Consider the following 9,812-nt stretch of genomic DNA (forward strand, 5'->3'; position numbering starts at 1 on the left):
GGATGCAGAACCTCACCCCATGGATCCACCCCAGGGAGAGCGAAAGAGATATGGAGGGATGAAAGGAGGGCTAATGGGTGGCATAAAAATAGAGGTGCAGCTGCTGCTCTGTGTATATAATGGGTATATTAATGAACCCATTATTTCACGTTGGGAGGCCCGACCGAGTGCAGCGTCTCATCAACTTCCACCTTTCTAACAAAATGCATACACTTCATGTACGACACACACATTTATATTCTGTCATGTCGTCATAATATGAGATCAAGTGGATAGAACCCAAGTGTTATTTGCAGTTTAATTTTCTCAATTGTGGTTTAAAGTGTCTTTTTTTTTTTTTTTTTTTAATCCGTCTATGAGAATAATACTAAAATATAATTCTCATAGTATTCATTTTTGACGATGAGAGATGAGCAAATACAGTAGTGCGGTGGGCAGTGTGAGGGCTATTCCAGACGCACTGACAATGAGGGATCCAGTTACTGTGTCCACCTAAATACAAACTCCAAAGCAAGGGTTCGGTAACAGACGCGGCATTTACTATGCACGCGCACGCACGCACGCACGCACGCACGCACGCACGCACGCACGCACGCACGCACACCACACACACACACACACACACACACACACACACACACACACACACACACACATTCACTCACAGGCCAGCATTGATCCTGTGGGTTCCAAAATGTTACCCACACACACAAACACGCACGCACGCACGCACGCACGCACACACACACACAGACACACACACACACACACACACACTCACTCACAGTCCAGCATTGATCCTGTGGGATCCAAAATGTTTCCCACACACACACACACACACACACACACACACACACACACACACACTCACACACACACATATACAGTATATATATAATCTGACAGGCCCAACATACTTACCAATGACAAGAACATTATTATAACAAATTGCATTTGGATTGGATTCTTCTACAACAGGCAGGAGCTAATTTTACTTCCAAACAGTCTCAAATCTCTTATACAGATATGACCAGAGGGGGGGGGGGGGGAGAAACCCTCGGGAATCCCTGCTCATTTCTTTTGAATATTATACTTGTTATTCTCATTATTATACTCTATACGATAAAATGCCACCAGACTCAGAGAGCTGTGGGTAGAGCGTCACTTCTAATTTCCTCTGTGCACAGGGATTCCACTTGCCCTTTGCGCACCTGTCGGCGGATTGTCCCGTGACCTGTCCCTTAAAATACATTTCCATTTTCCACTTTAGCACCAAACCCTTTGCACTTTGCCCACTGTCCCCGCAGACTTGCACGCCCTAAAAAAAACACAACACCCCTAATCTCCAGGGCTCAACTTCCCCACAAAATCACCGATGAGAAACTTCACAAAGTTCGCGTTCGCGGAGGCCCCTGTTGCGCGATCAGCTCCTCTCTCGTCCCCCCCCCCTCTCTCTCTCTCTCTCTTCCTGCTCACCTCTTTATTTTTAGCCTCCAAACAACTGGTCTCCTAAAAATGGGCCTGTTCTGGATGGGTAGAGCGAGAGGGGCGCCGCTATGTACGGCATCCGGCCCCGAGTCCTCCGCAGGCCGGACTCGCTTCTCTTTCCCCTTTTGTCTACGCTGGAGAGAGAGGGGGCGAGCGACCGGGAGACCAGGCTGCAGGAGGGAACGCTCAGCACGAGTCGGACTTTCAAGGGAAAGCTTGGCAAGTCTGAGGGTCTCCTTTTGGGGGGCCAGATTTAACCCCTTTTTTTTTTGCAGCCTTACAGACCATTTAGCTGCGTCGGTTTCATCATTTGTGAGTAAACACATTTTCATAGGTTATTTTTTTTCGGGAGGTGTGTGGTAGTCTTGGACCATGCACTCCTTGTGGCTGTTCCTACTACCTTGCTTGAGCCTCGTGCAGTTGGCGCCGGCCGAGAAAGGACTGGAGTTCCCGCACTATGACGGCAAGGACCGTGTCCTGGACATCAACGACAGGAACTACAAGAAGGCTCTGAAGAAGCACAGTATGCTGTGCCTGCTCTACCACGAGCCCATTCCCGACAATAAGGAACTCCAAAAGCAACACCAGATGACGGAGCTGGTGCTGGAGGTACTGTAAGACCAGCGCACTGCGTAGTGAGAGAGAGAGAGAGAGAGAGAGAGAGAGAGAGAGATTTACGATTAGAAACGTGCAAAAGAAGAACATTACACAGACAAAAGAGAACAAATCATCGTATGAGAGGGAGGAATGGAAGATAAGGGTGAGGAGGCGTGATAAAGCAGATGGCGACTCCAGTGGTGGAAACTCACAGCGTGGGGGTTGGAGGGTCACCACTGCCCATTCCTCAGGCCGATATGATTTACTGTGCAGTAGGCGGACCTTGGTGGCCAAATGGACCGAGAGCCTTTCCCTAGAGAGGTCATTACCTCCAGAGGCTACGTTTGCTTTCGCACCCCCTGCCCCTTTAAGAACCAAGACTGACATTCGGATCAGACATTAGCAGCGATGTAGCCCGATGCACCCGTATATACCCGTAGGCAGGGTACTGTGTGCGTGTGGCTGTACTGAAGGTCAGCCTGTGTGTGTGTGTGTGTGTGTGAGTGTGTGTGTGTGAATGCGTGTGTGTGTGTGTGTGTGTGTGTGTGTGTGTGTGTGTGTGTGTGTGTGTGTGTGTGTGTGTGTGTGCGTGTGTGTGTGTGCGTGTGTGTGTGTGTGTGTGTGTGTTTAAGAGCGCTTTCACAAGTATGTGAGCGTATACATTCACGCGTCCATTACAGCCTAGTGAGGAGCAGAGCTGTCAGTAAAGGTTATTTCTACCAGGCCATCTCAGTCTGATACAAACCTTTATCGTCCTCTGTATAGCTCTCCACTCTTGGCCTGAACAGAACTTCATAGCGTCATTGAGATAATAGTCAGGAAGTTTGCAACCGCCGTCGGACAAAATATACAACCTCCCCTTGGTGGATATTGTGTCTTCCCCGACAGCTGGATATGAGTCCACTGGAACAGAGGGCTTGTTTGATTTACTTTCCGATCTGTCAAAGGTAACTTGAGCCCGGTCTTGAGGTCCTGATAATAGCCGCAGTTAGATCGCAAGGCACAGGTGGAGCCCGATGGTTGGGTTGGTGCTCTGGGTGCTCAACATCAGAAAGATAAAGACATGAGATGTAAATCTACTGTACGTTGTGGCAAGCAGCATTTTGACCGAATGTCGAATGCAAACTGCACACATGGTAAGACTTTAGTTTTTTTTTGCATTTGTATTTGCAGTCGTTTGGGTTAAGTCTGAGGAGCAACGCGGAGAACTAGTTCTTGTATCAAAGAGACCCTTTTTCTGATTTACTTTAAAAGGGATTTTTGGAGACATTTTCCACAAGGCAGTAACATGGTAGAACATCCCATCTGATGTTGGTTCACTTCCTCGCCTCTAGCGCAAACATAACATTTTCCATTTACAGCGTATTGATAAAACGAGTCCCTCTTTTATACGCCATCCGTGTACTGATTCATGTCGAAGGTCTACATGAAAGCGTCTCACCTGATTCCTAACTCGTCATCATGTTCTGCTTGGATTTGGAGCGAGGCAGTTTGGGAGGTTACGCAACTGTGTTTCTGCAACCCCGGGCTGCTTTATTCTTGGGTTGTTATCGTGCCAATATCGTCCCAAAAAATGATCCCCGGCTTATCCCAGCCCTCAGGCTCCCTGGCAAACGTATCTACGCGTTATGCATGTGCACGAACGGGTGTGCCAATAAACCTCCTTGAGATGTGAGGAATATAAGTTATACCAATGCTACTTCCACCAATTTAGACTTGGAGCCAGAGTTTTCAGCCATGAAGAAGCAAAGACCATATTCCACACTGAATTCCTGGGTATTCATTAATAAGCTGCTCTGCTGGAGATAATGAAACAAATTCCTAAAATAACTGACAATAGCTGTGCCTTGCATTCTTTGTTCATTTTTGCCATAATGACTTGATTTCCTTTGGATAACAATGCCTCTCATGATTACACCTCTCATGACCGGTTGTTTGTTTCCCTGCTTGCTGAAGTTGGCAGCTCAGGTCATGGAGGACAAAGACATCGGATTTGGAATGGTGGACTCCAACAAGGACGCCAAGGTGGCTAAGAGACTGGGTGGGTATCGCGCCGCTTTCAGTGGAGAGCAACATTATCCACGCCGGGTTTCTCAGCTTTGCTCAGCTGACCTGCATTTTTTGAGGCTCGAAAAAAAAGGAGGACGCTTGCGTGCCTGTGTGTGTGTGTGTGTGTGTGTGTGTGTGTGTGTGTGTGTGTCTTTTACCGTGTGGACGTCTATGTCACTGTCCACAGGGCTGGACGAGGAGGGCAGCGTGTACGTGTTCAAGGAGGATCGAGTGATCGAGTTCGACGGCCTTCTCTCCGCCAACACGCTGGTGGAGTTCCTGCTGGACGTAAGAGAAAGCTCAATCCGGGGGCGAAGCCACGGGCGCGTCGGCGACTGAAACGCCGTCACAGCGCTGTCCTCACCGACTGCATGTACTGCACGTGTCTAGGTGCTGGAGGAGCCGGTGGAGGTGATAGACAACGCCCTGGAGCTGAGAGCCTTCGACAGGATGGAAGAAGACATCCGGCTCATCGGCTACTTCAAGAGCCAAGAATCTGAACGTGAGTGTTCCCATAAATGGCCCATGAGTGTCTTCGCGTTGCGCGCGGCAGATAATCCTTTTATGCAACCTCATCTAGATGGGCCTAATATTGGATCTCTACGGCGGTATTTTAAGTCCATGTTATGTTTGGAGCCTGAGATCCACCCTTTATATTTGACGAATTATTCTTTTCTTTCCACGTTCAAGATGTGTCCAAAACCTCTGCCTCGACCGCACAGTTTAATCACCAAAATCTCCGTGGATTTACAGATCCATTTTTAACACAACCCGGCATACACAGCTGCCGTTGCTCCGTCTTCTTCTTCTTTTTTTTTTTTTTTTTTTTTTTTCCCCGTCACACGCAGCTGTGAGAACGCTAGTGTGGAGCGCGGTGTGGATGCGATGATGGCAGACGTGCGTGGCTGCTCCGTCACCTCTGACCGTTTGCTTGGCGGCGGTCAAAGTTCGGCTATTTCCGTCCACCCTGATGCGTCACGTCTCTCCGGAGGAAGCGAACGGATGTGATGAAAAAAATGAGATAATGCATCGACCAGGGGGGTTGGGGCCACGACAACTCCGCTGTTGAGAAGCAGTGGCGCACGATCCGGCCAACTTTTATCTCCAAAAAAAACCCCAAAAAAACCCTGCCCTGCCTCTCCTGTCTTTGCCGTTCTCTAGACTTCCACGCCTTCAAGGAAGCGGCCGAGCAGTTTCAGCCCTACATCAGATTCTTTGCCACCTTTGAGAAACCTGTGAGTGACGCGTTCCTTCATTTGCAAAATGGATCCACCCCGCGGCGTGGACTGTGGAGTGAACCTTCCGGGTGTTTCAGGTGGCCAAAGAGCTCACACTGAAAATGAACGAGGTGGACTTCTACGAGCCCTTCATGGAGGAGCCGGTCACCATCCCAGGGAAGCCGCACACGGAGGAGGAGCTGGTGGATTTCATAACTCAACACAGGAGGTAGAGCCGGACGGTGAACTTCGCTTTTACTTCGAGGCCCGCGGTGTAAACATCACGAGCATAAGTGATTCTGACGCAATTCTTCATTTCCTTTTTTCTTTCTTTTTGTACCGTCAGACCAACACTGAGGAAACTACGCGCCGAGGACATGTTTGAGACATGGGTGAGTCAGGAATCCTTTTTTTCTCCCATGTAGTGGGGGGAAAAAAAAAGAGCATGTAGTGATTAAATCACATTAGATCACAATCTGCAAAGGATGTGTAAAGTAGACATTTGACATTAAATTCCTTTTCTAAGGAGGATGATATCGAAGGCATCCACATCGTGGCTTTTGCAGAAGAAGAGGATCCCGGTGAGAGCGTGGACATTGCTATGGGTCTTTCTTTAGTAAAATATGACGAGATCCCTGAGCATCTGGCTGTAGGAAGGTCTCCTAGACATAACACCTTTGCAGGACTCTTTCGGTTCAATTATCCTGTCGTGAGTGTGACGTTGATCCTCCCGCAGACGGTTTTGAGTTCCTGGAGATCCTGAAGGAGGTTGCCAGGGACAACACCCAACTCCCGGACCTCAGCATCGTCTGGATTGACCCCGACGACTTCCCGCTGGTGCGTGGCGACGCCCCGGGCCGCCTCCGCTTGCGGACGGACGGAAGGACACGGATGGGGAGTTTTTTCAGGTCTGCGTCGGTCCTAACGTGCTACTCTTTGTGACCCTCCCTCAGCTCATCCCCTACTGGGAGAAGACCTTCAAGGTGGACCTGTTCCGGCCTCAGATCGGAGTGGTCAACGTTACCGATGTGAGTTTGGAGGCGGCCCCGGGTTCGGGTGAGTTCAAAGTTCCGAGCCGGAGTGAGGGGACGTGACGGCGCTGCTCTGTTGCCCAGGCCGACAGCGTGTGGATGGAGATGGACGATGAGGAAGACCTTCCGACCGCGCAGGAGCTGGAGGACTGGATAGAAGACGTGCTGTCCGGAAAAGTGAACACAGAGGACGACGACGACGACGACGACGACGACGACGACGACACCGATGATGAAGATGAGGATGATGGTAATGACGATGATGACGACGACGAAGAAGATGACGACGACGACGACGACGACGATGATGACGACGATGAATAATGCCGAGGCCGCGCATCGTGAATCTGTGACATCTTCGAGGAGAAGATGTTTTGAGCAACAACAGAACAGTTCAAATACAGTTTTATATTGAAATTGTATATTAATAATAACGTTATTTGAAGCACTGATGTGGGAAATCTGACAAAGGAATGTTTTCAAAAGGCTATAACCTGGGTTTTATGGTGAAGAATAAAAAAAAATATATAAAAAAAAATAAAGGTGGTGGAGGTGTCTGGATCGTTCTGGATTCTGGTTTACCTACATTACCGGTAAATGGAGCCATTTTCAGAGAGGGCAAATTGAGTCAAATTAAATAACTACAAATGAACGTCAAGATACGGTGAAGACTCAAGTCTTTAAACCAAATGTATATTGAAATAAACGGCGTAGCCCGAATGAGATATAGCAAGTCAACTGATTCTTTAATCGTTTTATCCTAAACTAAACAGTTTTGCGCTTGATCATCTGGTTGCTTACAATTCAGCCCTTGCCTCCAGCATCATGAAGCCAAAGCGGTATTTGTTAGCGCACCCTTTTCTTTGACACACTAATCCCGTGCCTTGAGGTTTATTTTTCCTGGTTTTTCTTTTTTTTTTTTCTCTAGATACTAGAGCATGTGTTGCGAATCGTTTGTAGCTACGCGCCTTTTTCCACCCGGGCACCACTGAAAAGATTCCTCGAGATTCCTCGACAGCATTCAAGTCCAAGCATTTTCTTGCCCCTTCCTCGAGCACCTTTTTCGCCGCTCTCGGCTTGTCGTGAAAAAAAGGCGCGAGCGCTCGGCGCGTGGCTTCGGAGTCGTCCGCGCTCCCGCGTGGAGGGAGGGGATCGTTTGACCAGACGCCACGTCTCCCCCGTGCTGCAAAAACGCGCATCGCTTCAGGGTCGGCCGGCGCGAGACAACACAGTCGCCGGGTGTCTCTTGAAAAGGTCGATACAAATATTTATTTTTTTTATACAAACTTGGGTTTTTGACACAACTGTTGAGAATTCACAAGTTCAACTTTAAAAAAAGGAAGGCGTAGGACTCTTAACTACTCAGTTTGCACAATATTTACAAAGGGAATGTTTTGTGTTGTCTTCTCACTTTAAAAAAACACGCTTGCATACCACCCCCCCCCACCCCCCCTCAACACACACACACACCGGCTTGAAAAGTTCAAATGTAATATATGTTGAGCACATCTTTAAATATGTGTAACTGAGGCACATGTGTAGTCAAGAGGACATGTACTGCGTCCGAAATGGCTTTACTAGCAATACCATGTTCCGAAACCAGAGTATGCATAAAATACAGTAGTGTGTGAAAAGTACCAGGGTGATCTACTACTTCCAGTGAAATATAACTGTATGCAAACACTGCATGCTATTATGGCAAGTATAGTATGAACTCGTAGTACGCGGTACGGCATTTCAGACGCAGGGCTTGTACTGTTTAACACTATAAAACACATACCATCAACACTATCAAATCTTAAACAAATGTGTCGGTAACAATAATAACACTCGTGTAAATATGGATTTACAACGTGATAGTCTCACTAAAAAGAGAGCATTTAGAAATATGTTGGAATAGATTATTCTTAAAGATAATATTCTTCTGTGTCGCGATCTTAACACAAAGTACTTCCTTACATTTACAGTTCCTGGACATGTGGATAGGGGGCGGCAGAGCCACACCTGGCGCCGCACAGACAACACCGCCACAAGGAGATCCGGACACTAGACATGAGCCATCTACATAAATCAAGATCGTCAAGGTGAAGTAAAAAAGGTTCAATTGCAACCCTTCTCCTCGCAGACGGACGCCAGCGCGATGCAAACTACGACATATCTTTTCGTGAGAGGTATTGTGCCTGAAAGACGGGTCAAGTTCACCTAAAGCCTCGATGAAATAAAAAGGCAGCAGGGAGTAACATTAAATCATCTCTTTTATCTCACGGCCTTGAGAAGATGGAAACTCCCGGGAGGAGACGCGTTCCGCTCGGCCGAGGGCAAATATGCCGCTCTGACGTGCGATGCAACAACGCAGCCTTTCATGGGGAGTTAAGACGAAAACGCGGCGCCTGCGTTCGCTCATTAGGACGTCGAAGTGGAAAAAACAGGGAGGATGATTAGGCCGGAAAAAAAAAAAAGGGGGGGGGAAAGATCCAATCGAATCGCATCGATCGATCAGACAATCAGAAATCCTTCTCAGCTCACTCCCGCCTTTCTGATCTTATCCTGATGAATATGAGTTTGGCGTGCACTTCCTACGGTAACAAAGGCAACCCTGGATACAGAGTTCATGCGCAGTCTCTCGCGTTTTGGCCTCCACCTGTCCGCCGATGCAGGTTCAGTCTCCCAGTTATAAAGAAGTGAAGTTGTTGACATAAATGGAGGAAGTACATAGTAAAAAAAAAAAAAAAAAGATTCAAGCCATACACTAATGCTGCTATAAAATGTATATAGGGCTTATGTATGTACACATATAAATACTATACACATATTCACAATACATGATGTCTAAATAATGTTGTTGATCGCTGTGAGAGGGGTTTAGTCTTTGGACAGTCTGGGGGAGGAAGGAAAGGTCTTGTTGATATCAGAAGCCGCGCCAGGGAAAATGCTACAGTTGCCGTAGCAACGCTATTAACAAAGCAGAGACAGCTCGAGATAGAACCTGTGTACGGTGCGCCTGGCACACACACCCACCCACACACACACACCCGCCCACACACACACACACACACACCCACACACACCCACACACACACACACACGTGTTTAGGCCGATGTAACCCACACAACCGTGTCTGTATCCTAAATCATCAGCACCCACCCGTTAACACCCACGCAGGCACGTACTGGCACATGGGGAAGGAAGGAAGAACAGGAATTTGTCAGGGTCGTCCGTAGTGCATAGAGGAGTTTGCGAACTGTGAGGACAGAGAGAGCCGAGGTTGTTTGCTTTTACTCTGCTACGCTGCTTTCATCCGTGCTGTTCATTTCATTCATCTGGGGAAAGAAATACAACATCATTCCATCATTCGGTCCATTTATCCATCGTTTGTTTTTTGTCCGAAGGGATTCCACATCAACACTGTATTGTACGTGAGCAAATAAT

General features: G+C 47.9%; 1 protein-coding gene across 1 annotated transcript; it reads left to right on the top strand.

The window, feature by feature from the left end:
- The first annotated feature begins 1,591 nt into the window (after nucleotides 1-1,591).
- On the top strand, nucleotides 1,592-7,115 carry LOC307244287 (calsequestrin-2-like). Its single transcript, XM_080019426.1, has 11 exons — nucleotides 1,592-2,097; nucleotides 4,042-4,126; nucleotides 4,322-4,422; nucleotides 4,525-4,636; nucleotides 5,296-5,369; nucleotides 5,450-5,580; nucleotides 5,698-5,743; nucleotides 5,878-5,932; nucleotides 6,088-6,188; nucleotides 6,305-6,379; nucleotides 6,467-7,115. The coding sequence occupies exons 1-11, from the start codon at nucleotides 1,861-1,863 to the stop codon at nucleotides 6,704-6,706; spliced, it is 1,257 nt and encodes a 418-aa protein (XP_079875552.1). The 5' UTR covers nucleotides 1,592-1,860; the 3' UTR covers nucleotides 6,707-7,115.
- Nucleotides 7,116-9,812: the final 2,697 nt, after the last annotated feature.

This window comes from Zeus faber, assembly GCF_960531495.2.
Source record: "Zeus faber genome assembly, chromosome: 18".
NCBI lineage: Eukaryota > Metazoa > Chordata > Actinopteri > Zeiformes > Zeidae > Zeus > Zeus faber.

Bases quoted from the DNA above. Each gene is read 5' to 3' on its own strand.
- LOC307244287 (XM_080019426.1), top strand. From the start codon at position 1,861: ATGCACTCCTTGTGGCTGTTCCTACTACCTTGCTTGAGCCTCGTGCAG. The intron at 5,370-5,449 runs GTGAGTGACGCG...CGGGTGTTTCAG, and splicing joins TTGCCACCTTTGAGAAACCT to GTGGCCAAAGAGCTCACACT. The intron at 6,189-6,304 runs GTGCGTGGCGAC...ACCCTCCCTCAG, and splicing joins ACCCCGACGACTTCCCGCTG to CTCATCCCCTACTGGGAGAA.